The 22,609-nt window shown below is 35.1% G+C and overlaps 2 protein-coding genes across 2 annotated transcripts; both read left to right on the top strand.

Annotated features, from left to right (window-relative positions):
• The first annotated feature begins 2,418 nt into the window (after window positions 1-2,418).
• On the top strand, window positions 2,419-4,157 carry LOC111392026 (basic leucine zipper 19-like). Its single transcript, XM_023017314.1, has 2 exons — window positions 2,419-2,646; window positions 3,097-4,157. Exon 2 carries the CDS (start codon window positions 3,103-3,105, stop codon window positions 3,862-3,864), a length of 762 nt encoding a protein of 253 aa, XP_022873082.1. The 5' UTR covers window positions 2,419-2,646; window positions 3,097-3,102; the 3' UTR covers window positions 3,865-4,157.
• An 8,482-nt stretch (window positions 4,158-12,639) lies between these two features.
• On the top strand, window positions 12,640-13,344 carry LOC111392023. Its single transcript, XM_023017312.1, has 2 exons — window positions 12,640-13,096; window positions 13,241-13,344. Exons 1-2 carry the CDS (start codon window positions 12,640-12,642, stop codon window positions 13,342-13,344), a joined length of 561 nt encoding a protein of 186 aa, XP_022873080.1.
• The last annotated feature ends 9,265 nt before the right edge of the window (window positions 13,345-22,609 follow it).

The raw sequence follows: 22,609 nt of genomic DNA on the forward strand, positions 1-22,609 counted from the left end.
CTACATTATTGTAAAAACGAGAATGAAAAATATAGCTGTTATGGACTTTACACAGCAGATAAAAAGTCAAATATGGTGATTTGATATGATGGATAACGATCATATTTTTCATTTTAATGAGAAAATAATGAGACTCAAATAAGGCCGAAATATATGGTGAAAAGTTGTGGTCCTATGAATTGTATGGTTAAAATTGATTTTTGGCTTTTATTTAAAGTTTTATAAAAATTGAAGCCACAATAAACAAGAATTTTACGTGTTAATATGTATTTAATTATTTTAAGTGTAATTTATTTGTACTTTTGAAAAGTTATGTAACCCCATTTACAAAATAATTTTTTTATACTTCCTTTTATATTTATATTTATTTTTATTTTTTAAGAGCATTATTTGGCCAAAATGGAGGAAATAACGAATTTTGTTACGTTATTGAAATGTTAAAGACGAATTATTCTAAAAAATAAAAAATAAACTTGAAAGTGAATTTATTACATTTCACAAAAGTTAGGGATGAAAAGTGCAAATTTTCCATTAAAGTGAAATCCGTAATTATATGAATCAATGAATTAATACCAAATCAAACCTCTCGCGTTCCCACAATTATTATTGTAACGCAATTTCAATTCTTTTTTTCCTTGCAAATAAACGATTCCCATTCAAGGCAGCATCATATGATTTGCTATAAATTATTGAAAATATATCGATTTCATATAAAAATTTAAATTTGTGTTAATGAGCTCAAGGTAGGGATGGCAACAATTCGAGCATAAGACGTATCGATCATTCCTGTCCTCCTTCTGGTCAGATATTTTTGTCATATTGTCCCACCACCATACTTGGGTTTGGGGCGCGGAAGGTATGGACGTGGCTTTGCTTGTTATTTGTCTGGTTCATTTTTTTTTTCTTAATTATTTTATATCCTTAATTAGTGAATTTTTTTTTTTTTTTTTTTTGTTTCAATTTGTTATAAAACAACCCACGTTCTCTTTATAAATAACGATAACTTTTTTTATTTGATAAAAAATTTGAATTTGAATTTGAATTTGAAGTGGAGCGGTAGCTAGGTGGGGATCATGTTTTCCGTACCCGCTTCGAGGCAATAACCATTACCCTACCCTCACCTCATTTAATCGATTAAGCGATTAATCCTCATCCTATTTGGGACGGGGCCTACGAGCGTAACGACTTAGTTTCTGTGCTCAAATTATTAAATTACGTACTGTTCGTTCTAGGAGAGATTAAACTCATCTTACCCTTCACGAATTATGTGGCATCCATATGATTCGAACTCATAACCTTTCACTTAAATAAGAATCTTGGGGACACGAAAAAATCCGTCAAGGTTAAGATGGGCTCAAGCTATCCTTTGGCAACTATTACATAAATTAGCGGTTTGGACATAACTGCCAAGTCGCTTGTGATACCATAATTCAATTTATGTTACTCTTAAAAGAAATGTTAAGGGTTCGATTCCTGGGTACGCGATAAAAATTCGTGAGAGGTGAGATTGACTTAGACTCTCCCAAAGCGAACAATACGTAAGTCAAAGATTTGAGCATATAGATTGAGTCATTATAAAAAAATGCACGTTTTTTTTGTAACAAACCAGTCTCTATACCAAATTGTTAACTTACACACTATCAACATTCGAAGAGTTTAAACGCAACATATACCTCATGACTTTCTATCCTATGCCATTTCCTTACGAGAGATTTAAATTGAATCATAGGTTCGAATTTTAGGGACACGATAAAAAGTCATGAGAGGAAAAGATGAACTAAAACTTTTCCAAAGTGGATATTCCATAAGTTAACGGCTTGAATATAAAAACTAGATCGTTAAAGCATGTATCAAGTTGAACAAATATTTTTATCATGCTACAATGACGTTAATAAACTATGCCTTCGCCTCTCCCCTATCAATAATTCACTACATTTCAATATCAACCCCTTGAATCCTTATGAACAATGGTATTCTCCATTAATTGTGATCATCACCTCTTTGGATGACACATTATCACTTTAGATGTCAGCGGGATCTTGATTTATTGTCCGCTGTCATCTCTAGACTGGTGAATAGAAAAATACTTAGTGGAATTATCCTATATGCAGGTGATAAAATTATCTATTCAAATCACGACACTTTCGTCGCAGACTCTTTTAAGAGAGAAATTGAGTGCATGGACAAAATCAATAAACATGTGTCATGGTTTGAGTAATTTAGGATATGAAATATCGTAATATGAGTGAGCGATTTTATCATATTTGCATAAAATGTTTTACTCAAAATTTTCAAAAGAATCATGATTTGAGTGACGGTCCCACGATGTATGGAATGAATTGTATTATTAAATTCTTTCGGTTTTGTTACATTTACATTTTGATGAATAATATTCTAGTTTTCGGCATAGGGACCCTTTCTTTCATCTGTATCTGCTCGACTCTCATTCGTTGTCCCCTGTTTGCCCTTTTATTTCCTCCATTAAATGTCGCATGTATAATGCATTTTCCAATCCCTTATAACATTTTCTAGGGTTTCCATTCTCTGATTAGAATCAATTGCCCCTCCACTGCATCTTCATTTTGTGTTTGCAAGATTCAATCTTGATAGTAAATTCTGTGGCTGGATTGGATCAATTACTTTAAGGTGGGTATTATTATTATTATTATTATTATTATTATTATTATTATTATTAATGCTATCATCTATTTTGCTCTTCTCTGTGATTATATATAAAAAATTAGGGTTAGTTGTTTTACTTTAATTATATTCTCCATCTAGCTATTTTCGGGTTTCGCCGTTTCTCCTTGAACCAGAACAACAGAGAGGGGAAAGCTTAAAATGGTATCGTGGCCTGTTGTTCCTGTTTCTTGCAAGTTTTGATCAATTTACAATTGTTTCGCCATCAAATTTTTGCTAATTGGTTTATCTCCGTATTTTTATTTTTTATTTTTATTGGCTAAATTACCGTCATAGGGAAGAATTGCGGCTTCTGAATGAGATTAGATTGCGAATTTTGATTTGGTTTGCTGTAGAAGTTATTTCTGATTGCTATTACACTATAAATTCATAACGTTATTGGTTTAATTTAATTAGTTTGAAATGGACGATGGGGAGCTTGAATTGTCGAATCAACCCTTGTATTCGTGTTCGGATTTGATTGATCTTCCGAGCAGTTGCTCAATGGACGGCATTGAAGAGTTTCTCAACAAGACACAAGCCTGCACTCATGCCCACACGTGTAACACTTCGGGCCCCGATAATTCCCACACGCACACTTGTTATCATGTCCACACGAAGATTATGCCAACCCAGAGTGATGATCAGACCCCAACTGATGATACGGCTGAATCCACAGAGAAGAAAGGAAAGAAACGGCCTTTGGGTAATCGTGAAGCTGTACGCAAATACCGGGAGAAGAAGAAGGCAAGGACTGCATCGTTGGAGGATGAAGTTGTTCGATTGAGAGCTTTGAATTCACAGTTAATCAAGAGGGTGCAGGGCCAAGCTGTACTGGAGGCAGAGATTGCTCGACTCAAGTGCTTGCTTGTTGACATTAGAGGAAGAATCGAGGGCGAGATTGGATCTTTCCCTTACCAGAAACCTGTTAATACAAATCTTCAAGGTGCTTATGTGACGAATCCTTGCAATATTCAATGTAATGATGAGCTTTATTGTCTTCAACCGGGATCAGAGGGCGCATTATTGAACAATCAATTCATCAATGATTGTGAATTCGACAATCTACAATGTTTGGGGAATCAGAATGCTGGACAAAAGGAGTCTTCGGGTTGTGGACTTGGCAATGGCAATGGCAATGGCATATCAACTGGCAATATTTCCGGTATGAATAAGAAACGATGAATTTCTCGTTGCTTAATCGTTTCAAATTTCAATTCAAGAAGATGTTTTCCTACTGTGACAAATATGATTTACTGCTTAGTATGCAGTGAGTCTTCTGTGAGTTGCCTGTTCTGATGTACAGTGAGGAAGTGTTAGTATTTCTGTCTAGCCATCAGTCCCAAGATGGAAGCCCATTTTAACTTGGCCAAGTTGGAGATCAACAAATGTCTGGAAACCTAAAACCAAGTTTTAAGTAATTTTTCATACTGTATGTGCTGAGACAATTTAATCTTTTAGACGGGTTTATTTGATCATGTTTGATAAAAATAAAAAAATAAAAAATAACCTTTTTAAGCTTAGCTACATTCTACTGCCATGTTATTTTGTGGTATAGCACGTATTATAAAAAAATATCCCAAATAATCTCAAATGCTGATTACCCGGCTGCTAATCTTGTATTCTACTTTAATTTGGACATAACCTGTCCAATTCACGTACAGTGGAAAGTTGAGTTGAAATGTCTATGGGGTATTAGTAATTAAAAGTAAAGTCATGTCCAAAATGAGAGAGACAATGTTTGTGGGGCCTCTGCTTGTTGAAACCAAGAAAAATGCTAATTTTGCGAGGAAGTATATGCATACTATAATTTTTATTAGTAGCATCACATTTTAATTTCACCTAAGGTCATAAATCTTTATTCATCGTAAAACTTTTGTCTATACTTCTTTTTTTGTGAATTTTTTATGTTCAACATTTTATTAATTAGCAAATCTTTGTCTTTGACGATGGTTTCAATTTTTTTATTCAATTTTTTGGGGTTAAAATGAGGGGAAAATGTTTTGTCACATTTTTTAATGTGATTGAAAAATTAGATATTTTATGCTTCCTAAAGGACTTGTTTGACAGAAACCATTTTACAATGTGAGACGTGCTAATTAATAAAATATTGAAAATAAAAATGTGTCAAAAATAAAGTTAAGGACATAATAATTACAAGAAGTAAAAAATGGGGATCTTAAATAAAATTAAAATGTAATGTAACAAATAAAAAATATATTGTGAATATAATTACTTTAATTTTGCGGATTATGTTATATAATTTTCTACTTGAATTGTTAGATACTGTGTGTTGATTGGTGTGTATTCAATGGAAATTGAACCTACAAATTCGCCAATTGTGAGTTGAACACTTTAACCATTCAGTCATGAATGCTTAGCAAGAATCCTCATTTTCAACAAATGTGAATTTTACTATCACTTTTTGTAGACTATCTAGCATAGACAAAAATAAAGTGTGAATGCACCAATTTGACTGCATTACAAACAAATAAGTTCCCTTTCTCAAATGAATATGAGACGAAACTGCCTGGAAATTAGTGGGAAAATGTTATTTTCAATCTATTATTCTGCATGTTCACATTTCTTGTTGATTAAAAGAGAACAATAGATTAAATAAGTTATGTCAATTTTAATCTTGTTTGAGCCACATTATTTTCATAAAAATACATTTTTCAACAGTAATTTGATATCATTTCAATCACATTCTTCAATAAAATAATATACACGCAAATTTAAAATTTTTCTTTATTTTTTAACTACATATTTTTTATTGACTTGACATGAATAATACATTTTTTTTTTTGGCCTAGAATGTGGTTCAAACATAGGCTGTAACTTTTTGTAGACTATCTAACCGAGAAAAAGAAAGTGTGAATGGCGCTATGAAAAAATCTTAAAAAGACTGTTTTGATACTCGATAATAGTTCTTTTCGCTGTGTCAGTACAAAGCACATATGATGGACACCATTAGCCTTCAGACATTAGGTAGACCGTAGGAGCAGACTTCATTGTCTTGTCTAATAGTGTTCCTATGGTCAATTAGATACAAATACGAAGTTGAATAACTTCAAAGTGTCCAATTTGGGGATCGTATTGCTTTGACTAACAACGTAATTTTACTTCTTCTAGATGCAAAACTCAAGGAAAAACGTTTGCTATTGTCTAATATTGTAATTTTTTTTTTAAAAAATTATAAATTAGTTTTTAGCTACACGGTACCGAGCTAGCAATTATTGTTCAATTACAAGGCAATTGCGGCATGTTCGCCATAAAATACATTGAATTTTTTAGTATCAAACATAAAGTTGATGGAATCAACCAATCGTAGATGCAAATTTGGAGGAATAAGTTAGCATGAGGTTTATACAAAATTAATTGTGATTCGTAAATATTATTTTTTTTGTAATTATGAGGTAATTGTAAATATTGTCAAATTTATGTAAATATTTTAAGTTGATTTTTTTTTAAATTATGAGATAATTGTAATATTTTGAAAATAAGTAATTAAAATAAATAATTAAATAAAGTAATGAAACATTAAATAAATAATATACATAACCAACTAAAATAATTAATGAAATATTTAAATAAACAAGTAAATCAAATGTTAATTAAACAATTAAAATTAAATATTAAACAAATAATACACATAAACAATTAAAATAATCATTAAAAATTTCAGATAAGTAATTATTAATAAAACAAATAAAATTAGCAATTGAAATAAATAAATTAAATAACTATTTATTTACATAACGTTCTTCCTGCAAAGTTTCGATACATAGTCACCGCAACTGTATGTTCACATGAAAAACTCTCAAACTGAAACCGACTGCAAGTACATGTGTTATTAGTCAAGTCCATCATGTATGTCATGTTACATGCATATTTCACGAAGAAGTGTAACTCATCCAATGGTTCCACATTCAACTTTCTCATAATTTCTGCAGATTTGAAGAGTTTATCCTCTTGAGCCGGAATTAGCACGCTCGTTCAACTCTGTGATTCCGTATGTCGATCATGAAATCACTATTACAGCTTGTTACGAATGTTCTCAATCATTACGAGAATTAGCAACTCTCGATCCTTTTTGAACAATGCATTAAGAGACTCCACGTTGTTCAACGTCTTCATGTTGTATCTATGTCTTGAAAAATGTGATTGCGCCCAATGTTCGATCCCCCTTTTTGTTAGATAATCCCATGTCGGGATTGATTTACTGGTCATTTTGATCATGAACTTATTACACTCCTCAACACTGTAAGTTTCAGCCGTTCTCCTGAACAATGAAACGATGTCTTTGCCTCAATACCTAGTCTTTAGATTTTCTTGTATATGGTACATACAATACCCATGATATGCCTTGAGAAAAATTTCAGCGATACCATTTATCATAGATTATCCCCGATCAGTTACAAAGGTGAGATCCTCGACTTCCTCGATCACTTTTCTCAACTTTATAATGAACTAAAGCATCAATTGATTATTCTAGCTATCAACTATACCGAATGTAAGAGGGTAAATTTAAATTTAGGCGCCTTGACATGTAGCAGTAATTAACATGCCTTGGTATCTAGCTTTTAAAGTTGTACTATAGACTAGAATTACAGGTCGCATTACATTTCGAAATCCCAAAATGCATTTTCCAAGAGTTATGAAATTTTTTTTTGAAGTAACTCTCTCCTTCTGTCTAAAAAAAAAAAAAAATGTCGAGCCATGATTAGTTCTCCCCATATTATACCTGGCCAATTTAGTATAGCTCCCTCTGCTAAGCCCATTAAATCCTCTCATGTGTATTCTTTGGCCTTTCAGGCTTTCTAGTGGCTCATGACCACACCCTACTGTCGACGTACATTGCTAATGGTGTCCGAAGGTTTGTGTATCGTCTGTGGGTCCAGATATTTATCCATTATCTGTCGACGAATAAACCAAGCTCGGGCGTGTCTGTGATCATTTCGACGAATTTTCACTTCACAAGTATGTTCCCGTGTATACTAATGAACTACAAAACACTCATTCGTGTCCATCTTCATTACTCGCAAATGCCAACGGCAACTGTCATCGACGTAGACAATCATCAATAATGACTTATTTGATTTTTTCACTTTAAACTCAAAATTGTATTTTCAATGCAATTAGGTGCACAGCTTCATACAAATCTTTTTTTGTTTCAAATTGCTCAACATACAAATCATCATCATCAGAGACCACACACGAAGAGTTAGAGGACGGTCCACTTGATCCAGTCTCTCAGGTCCCACTCTGCTCATGTCTTAGGCAAGATAAAGCAATCAAATCCTGATTTGTAAATTCATTTTCATTCTCGTTGTTGTGAACTAGGGAAGAAATTTTGTGCATAATAGTGAGATCACGATCAAGAACAACTGTCTCTGGAATAACCACATCATTCTCACGAGCTATCTCTATTGTATTCCAAAAATCATTAGCATTGTGATCCCCTCCATCCGAATCATTTTATTCACCTTCGACGACATCCTTCCTCACTAAAGCTACTCAAAGAGGAGTTGTGTGTATTCTGTTCAATTCAAATATATAATTCACTTTGGCATCAGAAGCAATCCTCATAAATGGAATCGAAATGGATGTATGTTCGCTAAATTTAAATCTCAGTTTCATAACGTACTGAGAGAGATCGACATTTAACTTGTTTTGTAAATCATTTTATATTTCTGCATATGATATACTTGATGTTATGGAAATCGGGATATCACCACGTACATTACTCGTCCCTTTCCTTACCCATTGATATTTTTTATTTAATTCGAAATCACCAAAATAATAAATCGGGACAACAATCATATCTGTATGACAAAATAGAATTTTTAATAATAAGAAAAAAATTAGTGGCAATTAAATTTATCAAAATAAAAAAAAAATTTACGAACATCCGACAAACAATTGACTGTAAACAATTGATTGTTTAAACATCCGGTTCTGTTTGTCGATTGCTTAACAACTGGGCAGCTGTTTAAACAGTCGTCTGGCTATGAAAAGATCTATTTCATCTAAAAAATGCAGATGAATTTTTCTTGTTAATGTTTAAAAAAATTATCTACATTAACTAATCTATGTCAAAATAAATTAAACAATTAAAATGCACACTAATTTAATAAAAATGAAATTAAACATGCGTAATATGCTTACCGATTCGAAGTGATTGATATAAAAAAATTTTTGAGCTTTCGATAAATTTTTAAGACTTTAAGGTTGAAGTAGATGAAAGATGAGAGAGTATTTATTTGTATTGAAATAAACAGATAAGAAAAATTAACTGATTTTGAAATTTTAAATGGGAAGTGTTTGATTTTCAATTGTTAATTAAAATGGTAGTAATGTCTTTTAAACAAAATAACATTTTGCAAGTGTATAATATACTTAAGGACACCTTTGTCTTTTAAAGTTCAAGACGCCATTGTGATAATACTCAATTGTTAGAAAGTCAATGTGGAATTTTGATGGTTTGATTGGGTCAATTTTAAAAGTACCCCTCTTGATGATTATTAGTCTACATTAGGGTTTTGTATTTTTCTTGAAGGAAATTTCTTCATATGAAGCTCTGAAAAGAAACGTACTTTATCCTTGAGTATCACTGAATTGGATATCACAACTAAGCCAATACAAAAAATAGAAATGCATTGGCTGCTTAGATTATTGCATGAAATTTGAATCTTGAAAATCAGTATTTCATCGATTTGGTGCAAAAATCTCAACCCTGTTGCACTTAGTTCTATTCCAACTCAACACACTAGGACTAAACAAATCAACTTGTGCGAAAAAAGTCATAGCATTGTATGAATTTCACACTTTAAATTGTGGGCTGATGCCCTGATTTGGGTAGATTTGGTTTTCAGTCAAAAATAGCATTTTGTTCTTTCTCTTCCCAAATGGTCCTTTGTTGCTACTTTTTATACTCTTCAAAGGTGCTCTAGCTCAAACTTAGCTTATGACCATATTACTTATCAAACTATTTTCCACACTGCATTTCATTTTGCTAAGCATAGTGGATCCCAAAATTCAACTTGTAGAGGGCAGTTATCCGTTGTAGTCTGTTAATTGTACTGATATATTTCTAATCTAATTACAGATGCAAGTTTTGAAGGATTCTTCAATTGTTCTTCACATGTACTATACAGTACATTTTGGCACCTGTCGTATAATTATAGGACAATGTTATTATAGATTTCTCTAGATGTAATTCTTGAATCTGATGAACCTAATAGGCGTCATTTCAAAACTTATTTAGGTCGTTAAAAGTTGATATTTGGGAGTACTTCTAGAAGATTATTGCTTAATTTTGCGTAAACATTGTTTGTTTAGGTAAAACTCAATGTTTGACAAGCTTTTGGAGGAAAGAAATGTAAATCAGGCATAAAGGACTTGCTCAATGCACAATCTAGAAGATTGTACCAAAGTGACTTTGAATTGGAGATAAAGGGCTGCAATTGCATTTAAAAAGAACCTGAGTCGCATAAGGAATTGAAAACAAGGACCAACTTGCAAATGGACATAAAAGTGAATGCTGCAATGTGGTCACAAGGGAAAGAACTGAATTTGTAGTAAGCTATTTGAAGTTACCATGCGAACGCAACCAAGAACACCGTGCCGTCGTATTGTACAAATTCTTCAAAAGATTTTGTTTCTAACCAGTTTTAGAAAGAAATTTTGCCACGGTTTTAATCTACATTTGTGAGCTAAAAATTCATGATTCTAGAGATTAGAATGTGAGAAAGAAGTTTAGTAAGAGAAAAAATGCAACAAACATCAAAAGATTGAAGATTTGTGACTTGAAATTGAAGATCCAAAGCAAAAGAAAATCTAAAATTAATTGAATACTCAATTGAAGGAATTTAAGGAACACGAAATTAATTCCTTTTATCTCTTTGTGACTATTTGTTTTGGGTGATGAAGAATTAATACATTTGTTGTTTTTGTATTGCATGCTAGATTTAATACTTAAAATATTGGATGATGTAAACGTAATTGATTTCATTTATATTGATTATTTGAATGTTTGATTACCATTTAGATAATAAGCATTTTGTTTTTGGAGGATTCAAAATAGGTTTAGCATAATTTGATACTCAACATAATGTCTCTCTCTCATATATATATATATATAAGTGCATTTTTGTGCACTTATTTAATGCACAAACATGACTAAATCACGAGAAAAATATTTAAAATGTGGCTTAAATTCGTTTAATTGTTGGATTGTAGGGAATAGTGATTGAATGACAGAATTTAGGAGAAAAAGAAGCAAAAATGACCGAAACGAACCAAAATGAAGTTCAGGGACTAACATGCAAATATCCAAAAGATGAACCAAAGGAGCAATCAAAGATTTAATCGAGCCAAGTACCAATTGGAGGTTAACATTGATAGAGGGAACGAAAAGAAGGAAGAAATGAGGTCAAGAATGTGGAAAATAAAGTTTAAGGACCAAAATCAACGTTTGGAAGATGGAGAACCTATGCATCCGCATAGGTTAAGCCTATGCGGTCGCATAGGCATAAATCAGGGACCGATCCTGCAGTTTCCTATTTTTGATATAACTGTTTTGGAATTCGATTGGGGCGCGATATAAAAACCTAGAGCAGTCATATTTCGGCGCAAAACATATTGGGAGGCAAGAAAGCGTATCTTGGAGAGGATTTGGAGTCAAAGTAACACGGATTTACACGAAGATCATCAAGATTTCAAGCAAATTCATAACCCGATGATGCTTTTTCTTCAATTTATCATGTATTCTATAATTTTCTCCATGATAGGCTAGGTTTTCATGTACTAGGAGATCGATGTACCATATGATGTGATTTCTTTAATTTCTAGTTTGCAATTTGACAATAAACACGTATTTGAATATTTGAATGATTTATATACAATAATTTTCTTCTATAATTAAGTGCACGTAATTATGTGATGTTTGGTGATTTATTTCATCTGTTTGAGAGAAGAGAAATAAATTTGAGAAGGTATAAATCGTCGTAGGGTCCGATAGGGGATAGAAATATACCCCTATGCTTTGCGTGAATATTTAGATGTTCATAAAACCACATGCATTCTTATATATGCATTTGTCATAGAGATATAGGCCAGTGGTGTATAAAAATAGGTTAAATATATCTCGAGAGAGAGTGTGTTGAATAAAATTAGGAGCATTGATTCATCAATAATTCAATCGTCTTGTCATTTTGTGAAATTAGGGTTAAGATTAATCATTGCATGGGAATTCGTGATCCTACTGCTTTTAATTTTCATTGAATACAATCAATTTGCGTTCTAAACATATAATTTGCATTTTAATTCATTAAAATATCATTTTACATACTGAGTTCATTCAAATTATCACGTTTGCATAATTAGGGTTTCATAAATTAGAGTTTTACTAAATTAGGGTTTTTCTAAGAATAAATTCCTGTTTTGATAAATTTGTTTCGGTTAAGATTACAATAGTTAGAATTGAACTACTCAATCTCTGTGGGATGATACTCGGAACTTAATATTCCACTTTAATACTTGTTAACGAATCGTACACTTGCAGTAATTTTAAGTCGAAAGAAATATTTCGTGAACAAGTTTTTGGCGTCGTTGTTGGGGATTGAATATTCGTTTAATTTTATTTATATTGGCACTAATTCGAACATCCATATTTACATTTTCTGTTATTTTGTTGTGTTTTATTTCATTTTGTTTAATTTCATTTTGATTTGTTCTGTTTAATATTTCATTCTAACATCTAAGCACTCATTTTGACTTTTCTCGCAGATTTGTATGTTAAGGTCCGTTGAAGGAGAATTGATCCCAGCTAATCCAGAAATTGAATGAACTTTACATCGAAGGCAGCGAGAAAATAGAGAGGCGCAACAACAAATGGCTAACGTGCAGAATAATCCAATTTTTTAGGCCAATGAAGAAGGGGTAGCGGATGAAGGAATTATGCTTGTAGGAGATTTCATGACCCCTCAGATAATTCAAAGCCAGTCAAGTATCGTGTATCTACCGTTTGGACAGTCGAACTTCCAACTGAAGACTAATGTGATACAATTATTTCAAAATGGCCATCAATTCTATGGAAGGACTGAAGAGAATCCACATAATCATCTTTCTCATTTTCTGGAAATGTGCCAAAACTTTAGATATCAAGGAATCTCAGACGATACAATAAGATTAAGGTTGTTCCCATATACACTGCGCGACAAGGCAATTGAATGGCTAGATTCGCAACCAATCGCAAGCATCACTATATGGAATGTTTTAGCCCAGAAATTCTGTACTAAGTTTTTCCCACCTACTAAGATTGTGAAGCTCAAGCACAACATGTCTATTTTTCGCCAAGGCGAATCGGAGAATTTCGATGAAGCCTGGAATAGGTTCAAGAATATGCTGCGAAAGTGTCCGCACCATGGAATTAGTAAGGGACTTCATGTCCAATAACCCAACATTCAAAAGCATGATTGACTCGTTATCAAACGGATCACTATCCACAAAGACAATTGATGAGGTACTGAAACTCTTCGAGACTTGGCTACGACTTCAGCTATGTGGACATCGGAACGAGCAGTTCAGAGGAAGACTTTGGGAGTTTATGAAGTGGACGTTTATTTCGCCTTGTCAGCAAAGATTGATTCATTATTTCACTAGGTAGAGAATATGACACAATCAGCTACCGTAGCATAGTCGAAGAAGGCTAGTTGTGAAGAATGTGGAGCCGAATATATAACAGTAGAATGTCCAATCTTGGTATAAGGAGTAGAGCAAGTAGATTTTGCTCAATGGGGACAGTGGTAGCAAAATAACACGTATGGGAAAACATACAATTCGAGTTGGAAAAAGCACCCAAACTTCTATTGGAGCAATCAAAACCAGAATAAACTGCAGGATCAATATTAGCGGCCAGAGAAAAAGCCTAAATTGGAAGAGATGTTTGATAAATTCATGGAGAAGACTAATCAGTATATGGAAGCTAACAATCAATTCATGAGGAAAATCGAAGCCAATCTTCAAGACCAGAATGCAATAATAAAAAATTTAGAGACTCAAATGAGATAGATGGTAGTTGCTTTGACTGGCAGAGCACCAGGCAGCTTACTGAGTAACACGAAGATAAACCCGAAGGAGCATGCTAAGGTAATTACAACTCGAAGTGGAAAGCAACTACCAAAAATCCATGTAAAAAGTCAGGTGTACATCAAGAAACAAAATGTCCAATGATAGAAGAACCAATAGAGCATGATGAGCAGATGGAGGAATCTACCCCAGTTGAAAAACTAAGCAAAACACAGGGTAAAACAACCATTAACCCTTATGCGCCTCCCATATCGTTTTCAAAAAGGCTAAAGAAGTAGAAGTTAGAGCAACAATACAAGAAATTTCTCGAAGTTTTCAAGAAACTCCATATCAACATCCCACTCGTCGATACACTATTCCAGATGCCTAGCTATGCAAATTTTCTGAAGGATATACTATCAAATAAACGCAAGCTAGGAGACCACGAGACAGTAATGCTAACAGAGGAATGTAACGCCAGAATTCAGAAAAAGCTCCCACCAAAATTGAAAGATCCAGGGAGTTTTACTGTTCCTTGCACGATTGGTGAAGTTTATTTTGATAAAGCTTTTTGTGATCTTGGTGAAAGTATTAACTTAATACCTTTATCTGTTTTCAGGAAACTTGGCTTGGGAGAGGCTAAGGCTACTACAGCGGTCATTGACGCATCCCAGGGGTATAATAAAGGACATGCTTATCAAGGTTGAAAAATTCATATTCCCTGTAGATTTCCTAATCTTGGACATGGAAGAGGACAAAGACATTCCATTGATACTGGGCAGACCATTTTTGGCAACAAGAAGAGCCTTAATCGACGTTAAGAATGGGCAGTTGATTTTGAGACTGGGAGAAGAGCAGATTTAATTTAATGTCTTCAAGGCAATGAAACTACCTACAGAGATAGATAGCTGTTTCCAGATCGATGTGATTGACAAGGTGGTTAAAGACTCGTTCTTGCTATATAACCCATCAGATGCGTATGAAGCTTACATTGCACATTCGCAGTTAATGCAATTCGATTTAGTGGAGATGGAAACATGTGCAAGATTTTTGGACACTAACCCACCGTACACATGCAAAAGACATTTTGAAGAGCTTGGGATATGACCCAAAAAACCACTACCATCCATTCAGCAGCCGCCAAAATTAGAACTCAAGCAGCTACCACCTCATCTCAGATATGCATACTTGGGGGAGTCCTGTACACTTCCAGTGATCATCCTGAACACAGTCAGCAAAGTAGAAGAGGATAAACTGTTTAAAGTACTCAGGGAGAATAAGACAGCAATTTGATGGACCATAGTCGATATCGAAGGGATTAACCCTTCACTGTGCATGCATAAGATTCTCATAGAAGAGAATTTTCGGCCAACCATAGAAAGTCAATGAAAATTGAACCCAAATATGAAGAAAGTGGTTAGCGCAGAGGTACTCAAACTTCTAGATGTTGGAATCATCTATCCAATATCAGATAGTGTATGGACTAGCCCAGATCGATGAAGCCAAAGGAAGGAGGAATAACGGTAGTGTCCAATGAGAAGAATGAGCGGATACCGACCAGAACAGTTATAGGATGGAGGGTTTGCATCGATTATCGCAAACTTAATGCAGCAACAAGGAAAGATCACTTTTTGCTTCCGTTTATAGACCAAATGCTGGAGAGATTGGCAGGCCACTCATATTACTACTTCCTCGACAGATATTCAGGTTACAATTAGATACCAGTGACACCAGACGATCAAGAGTAAACTACATACACATGCTCTTACGGTACTTTCGCATACCGTAGGATGCCTTTTGACCTTTGCAATGCTACCGCCACCAACATCAATTAAAGGGATTCACAGCTTCTTGGGACATGTTGTATTCTACAGGAGATTCATAAAAGGATTTTTCAAGAATCATCAAGCCCCTCAGCAAGACGTGCCCTTTGAATTTAATGAGGAATGTCTGATAGCTTTCAACACTTTGAAGGAGAAACTCACGTTAGCGCTGGTAATTATAGACTTGATTGGGAGTTGTCTTTTGAATTAATGTGTGATGCCAGTGATCATGCCTTAGGTGCAGTATTGGGACAGGGAAAGAACAAGATCTTCCATGTGATTTATTATGCAAGCCGAACATTGAATGATGCCTAGATCAACTACGCAACTACTGAGAAGGAGCTCTTGGCTGTGGTCTATGCCTTTGACAAATTCAAATCATATCTCGTGGGGTCTAAGGTCATAGTCTACACAGATCATGCTGCATTGAAGTATCTAATGACAAAGAAGGATGCTAAGCCGAGATTAATCCATTGGGTATTACTGTTGTAAGAATTCGACATTGAAATTAGGGACAAGAAGTGCAGTGAAAATGTGGTGGCAAATCATCTATCGAGATTAGAACAAGAAGAACTAGAATTGTCAGTGGAAATCAACGAAGTTTTTCCAGATGAGTAGATGTTCAATGTAGAAGAAGAACTATGGTATGCAGATATCGTCAATTATTTGGTTAAGTCAATCCCACCGCCAGATTACTCAAGTCACCAGTAGAAGAAGTTCTTTACCGAACTGAAATATTATTTTTGGAAAGATCCTATTCTTTATAGGCGAGGGCTGATCAAATTGCGAGGAAGTGTATACCTGAAGATGAAGTACCTGAAATTCTTGAGCATTGTCATTAATCTGCCTATACGGGGCACCTAGGAGCTTCAAAGGTGCCGCTAAGATCTTACAGTCAAGATTCTATTGGCCTACATTGTTCAGAGATGCCTTTGAGTTTGTTAAGAGATGTGATAGATGTCAACGCACTGGGAACATCTAAAAAAGAAATGAAATGCCACTAAACAGTATATTGGAAGTCGAGATATTTGACGTATGAGAAATCGACTTTATGGGATCGTTTTCCCCATCATCTACAAATCAATATATCCTGGTCGCAGTTGATTATGTATCAAAATGGGTGGAAGCAGTTGCATTGCCAACAAACGATGCGAAAGTGGTAATTGGATTTTTGAAGAAATACATCTTTACCAGATATAGCACACCATGGGCAATAATCAGTGACGGGCGCAAACACTTTTGCAATTGCTAATTCGAGCAATTATTAAGTAAACATGGGGTTAAACACCATGTAGCAACCCCATATCATCCACAAACCTACAGGCAAGTCGAAGTGTCCAATCAACAGCTGAAGAGAATATTAGAGGTCATAGTGAATTCCTCCCGAAAAGACTGGTCTAAAAAGTTGGACGATGCATTGTGGGCATATAGGACAACATTCAAGACATCAATAGGCAAGTCTCCATTCTACCTGGTTTTTGGAAAAAGCGTGCCACCTCCCACTAAAAATAGAACACCAGGCATACTGGGCTATAAAATAATTGAACATGGATTTGAAGGCCGTCGGTGAAAAAGTGTTTATTGCAGCTCAATGAGTTAGATGAATTCAGAATGGAAGCATATGAAAACTCAAAGTTTATCAAATAACGCACTAAAAAGTGGCATGATCTACATATTTAGAGGCGAGAGTTCGAAGTAAAGCAGAAAGTCATGTTATATGACTCGAGGCTCAAACTTTTCCATGGAAAATTAAGATCAAGGTGGTCGGGCCCTTACACTGTCACTAATGTTATACCATATGGAGCTATACAGGTCAACCATGAAACAAAAAGAACATTCATAGTTAATGGACAAAGGTTGAAATACTACTAGGGTGGGGACTCCTCCAAGCAAAAGTCCACCGTTCAACTCGAAATGCCTAATTGAAGTAGAAGTGGGAAAGTCGAGCTATTGACTATAAATTAGCGCTGAGTGGGAGGTAACCCACTGTATCCTTTTAGTTTATTTTATTTTGTTTTCTACATTAGCTTAGGAATTTTTCAATTTCACAGTATCCATTTTTAGTTAGTAGGCCATCGATGATCTATGCATGTCAAACGAGGCTAAGCACTATCTACATGAGTCCCTAGGCATTAAGCACGAGTTAAAATTGTTGAAGTTGTTGTTGGGTGATTGGGTGTGACACTCATGCATTTCGAGACACACAGTCATTTTTCATAAAATTGTCTAGAGTGGTTTGAATTCAATTCAAAAATTGGTTTTAGTACTAAGTCCATAGGCCGGCACATATCCCACATTGCGTAATATATTTTCAAAACTTTTCAGGCATAGAAGATGTCAGATCAAATTTACCAATTGAAAATCAAAGAATTTGGGAAAATGTGATTTGAGCCATGTTTTTGGGAATAAGGTATGTGGTTCATTTTCATAATCATTAGTTTAAAAAAATAATATTGACAGTTAGTCTATGCGGCCACATAGACTAAACATCTATGCAATGGAGTGAGTAGAGATTTTCAACCTTCCAATTCTATACAAGATTTCAAGGTAAGTGCCCTATGCCATTCCTTACAAATTTTGAATTTGAGGATTTGGCTTGTCTTAATTTTTAGTAATTGGTGAAGATTAAGTGCTATGTTTGTGATTGATATGTGAATTTGGGAGCTACATGATAGAGTATTAATGCCAAAGTTAAGAGAATTTCACAATGTACACAATGTGTTCGATTAAATGCCTAAGTGACAAGCTTTATGCAATTTTGTGAACTATGCTTTTGTCATGCATTGAAATAGATGTGAATAGAAATTGGGTAATGAGATATAACAAGAAAGGCCATGTAAAACATAAAATCCATTTTGCAACACAGGCACATGGCTAGGTCACGGCATGTCACGACAACTCACATCACCCACTTTGGCACATAATTTGACATACCAAACGAAGTCCGATTAATTTGAAATTTGAGTATGTGCTAGACCTCATTGAATACTTCCCTATGCCTAAAGATTGCCTGGAAAATTTCAATATTTCTCGATGATGCTCAGGGTTGAAAGTACACACTCGATCATGGGTCAAAATTTCATAATGTGCATGTTTGGGCCTAATTTTGTTAGTTTTTCCTATTGTCGCAATATTTATACTATCTTGAATATCATGTACTGAATATTGCACACCAATGTGTTATACATGCACATTGAAGCAAATTTGGAGAATTTGTGAAATACGTGCCTTACTACTCTCATTCTATTTAACGTGTTTCAACAAAAAGCTTAATGAATGCTATTTTGCAACTTTACAGGATGCCTCCAAAATGAATCTTTAAAGGGAAAGAAAAATTCGGCCCATCATCAAGAACGGCACGCAATCGAGAGCTCAAAGGGGACGTACAGAGGTTCTTGAATTCTGACGTTGCAGCATGATATGAAAACATCGTAAGTCAATGGGCAGTGATTCCAGAATGGCCAGTCAAGTTAGAGGATTTCCCGGGCTATGAATTGGGTACTTTGGTTGACAATTATGGTTGGGTAATGATAGTTGAGCGTCCATACCCTATATATGAAACCTTGGTGGGTGAATTCTATGCAAACTTCAATACTGAGATTGACACACCAGGGTCTGAACACATGCATCAAACATGGGTGAGGGAAAAGTGGATAATGTTTTTGCCAGAGGTTATACAAGACTATTATTGGCTAACTTGGGCCAATATATCCCCCATCTCGGCTGTATTCAACTGGAATGAAGTTGCAGAAATCTTGTAAGGACGGGAGAATACATGGCCACTCTGCACCACTAAATGGCACCAGATTGAGCTGACACATTCAATAGCAATCTTGTGGCTATTTATGTGCTATAACATCAAGCCAACCTCGCATAGGACCACATTTACAAATGCCACAGCCGGATTCATTTATCACATGGTACAGGGAAATAAAATTGATCTCACAATTCTATGTTATGATCAGATACATCATGTGGGAACTCTAGGGGACAGGCACCGCTCTATGATTTTTCCTAGCCTCATATCTGGCATATGTAGGGCTGCGTGGATCAATATTACATTAGGGGAGGCACTTGCTAAACCCACCCCTCCTTTTAAGTGCAGTACTTTGGAAACTCAAGACAGAGCTAGGGTCAGGCACAGAGAAAAGGAAGAGACTGAGCGTCGCAGGCTACAGGCAGAGCAGGCCAGGCACATGCGGATCAGGAGATGCCACAGGCACCACTACTATACGTTGAGGACGATACATGGTTGTTACGTCGATATTCACAACAACCACAGGGATCAACCGCGATATACTGGGCATCCAGCAAGCTCTAGGGGCTTGGACCACCGACATGTAGACAGCTAGATGTGATATCAGTACCACTCAAACCATGGCGCAGACTGTATCTCAGGAGGCCCGATCAGCTAGGTGAGAGATGGAAACTATGAACGAATGACTGAGTATATATATGGGTAGAGTGGATGGAATACAAATAAGAGTGAACAACACTTGCGACCGAATGCGTAGCATGGAGGGCAAAGTCAGAGCGCAGATTAGCATGATGAGAGCCATGCAATTAGAGCAAGTCCAGTATTCAAATCTACTAAAGTAGATCTTAGCGCATTTCCCACATCCACCTAACGACGACATCACAGGACCTAACTATCAGTCACCACTACCACAGTAATCAGGGGAGTTTTATTTAACTCATTTTGCTATTTTTAATTTGCACTTGTCCTTCAAATTATGCCTTTTGAAACTTTTTTTTCACATTGAGGGCAATGTACTGTATAAGTTTGGGGATGGTGGCATATTTTTTAAATGTGACACATTTGGGAAACTAAATTATCGGTATGTAATGTAATCCTTTTGAAACGATCACAGTCCATCAATACTTTGTTACTGATTGCATATTGTGTGCTTAATGAGTGATTATTGGATCAATATGCTGTATTAAGTTCATTGCATGCCTGTGTGGGTTTGATAGCCTTGCCGGTAATGATGTGATTATTGGAATAGGTATGTGTTAAGAACTATAACTATGGTGCAGAATTTGATTAACTGATACTTGTTGAGGTCGTACTTGACATTCCATAAGCACGCCACTCACGCCATACATGTTAGGTGAGTGATTGTGTTTGAATAAAGTAGGAGAAATCAGAAGACCTTGATTAGATTAAGCCATAAAGCAATGTAGACCCATAAACCAAAGTGCCTTAATGAATAGTTTGGAGACAGTTTAACAATTATAGGGGAACATTGAGATAAGCGGGGGCTCCGTGCATGAATTACACTATGTGGATTGCCTAGACAAATGAGATGAAAACTAGGAGAATGTCTTAAAGTGGGGGTTGATTCTAGAGACCAAATGTCTAGATAAAATAAAAAAGGGGCATAATTTTAGGTTATGAAAATATGACACCTTTCCAAGCCTTTATGACTCGAGCAAGTAAGCCTTTAAAGATATCTTGAAATCTGGTGCCCTAAAGTCAACTGGTTTGGGAGACACCAACCCAAAGCTCGTTATAGGGGTCATATAGAAAGCAAGAGGGAAAGAGGTCAATAAAAAATTATCTGATCGAGCCTTTATAACTCAAGTGAATAAGTCTGTAAGGGTTTAAAACTTGGTGCCCTAAAGCCAATTGGTTTGGGAGTCACCGGCCTAAAGCTTGTTACAGGGGTTATATAGAAAGCAAATGAGAAGATGACATAAAAAAATCTAAAATAATACATAATATGATGGTATGAATAAATCCCTTGGACATTCGGTTGATAAAAATCACACCTTCAAGACAAGACAAGTAACTTAGTTTAATCTTGAGTGTTGAAGCAATCAAATCTAGGAGAGCCTTCACTTGTTGACATGCGAACATGTGATGGTGAGATCAATCCAAACAAAGAGAGGGTAAGGACTACAGTCACTTATTCCTTTAACTTTAAAACACAATCTCAAGATATTGTGTATCTCTCGAGCGAAGTAAGGATATATTGGACTATTTTGGGGTCGGGATTTAACCAATCATGAGTTTGATATGTTGGCATGACTTCACACACACACGTCAAGTATGTATTCAACTAGTAAATGTTGATTTCATTCATGTATTCATCAATTTTCTTGAAGTAAGAGACTTAGTCCAATCCTAAGACACGACAGGTTATTGAACCATGTGTTTTTTTGAGTTAAGTCACTATTTTGTTTGAGGACAAACAACAGTTCAAGTTTAGAGGATTTGATAAGTACGTTATTGTGCACTTATTTAATGCACAAACATGACTAAATCACGAGAAAAATATTTAAATTGTGGCTTAAATTCGTTCAATTGTTGGATTGTAGGGTATAGTGATGGACATGGTGAAATTCACGAGAAAAAGACGCAAAAATGACCATAACGAACCAAAATGAAAGTTGAGGAACCAACATGCAAATATCCAAAAGATGAATCAAAGGAGCAATCAAAGATTCGATCGAGCCAAGTACCAATTGGAGGTTAAGATTGATAGAGAAAATGAAAAGAAGGAAGAAACAAGGCAAAAAATGTGGAAAATAAAATTTAAGGACCAAAATCAACGTTTGAAAGATGGAGAACCTATGCGATCGCATAGGTTATACCTGCCTATGCTATCGCATTGGAGGCTCTGAACGTCTTAGGGCCAATTTTTGTTAGCCTATGCAGTCACATAGGCATAAATCAGGGACCGATCCTAGAGTTTCCTATTTTCAATATAATTCTTTTGGAACTCGATTGGGATGCGATATAAAAACCTACAGCCTTTGTATTTCGGGGCAGAACGTATTGGGAGACAATAAAATGTATCTTGGAGAGGATTTGGAGCTAAAGTAACCAGGATTTACACGAAGATCATCAAGATTTCAAGCAAATTCATAATTCGGTGATACTTTTTCTTCAATTTATCATGTATTCTGTAATTTTCTTTATGATAGGCTAGGTTTTCATGTACTAGGATATCGATGTATCATATGATGTAATTTTTTAATTTCTAATTTGCAATTTGACAATAAAGACGTATTTGAATATTTGAATGTTTTAT

This window comes from Olea europaea, unplaced genomic scaffold (assembly GCF_002742605.1).
Source record: "Olea europaea var. sylvestris unplaced genomic scaffold, O_europaea_v1 scaffold870, whole genome shotgun sequence".
Taxonomy (NCBI): Eukaryota; Viridiplantae; Streptophyta; class Magnoliopsida; order Lamiales; family Oleaceae; genus Olea; species Olea europaea.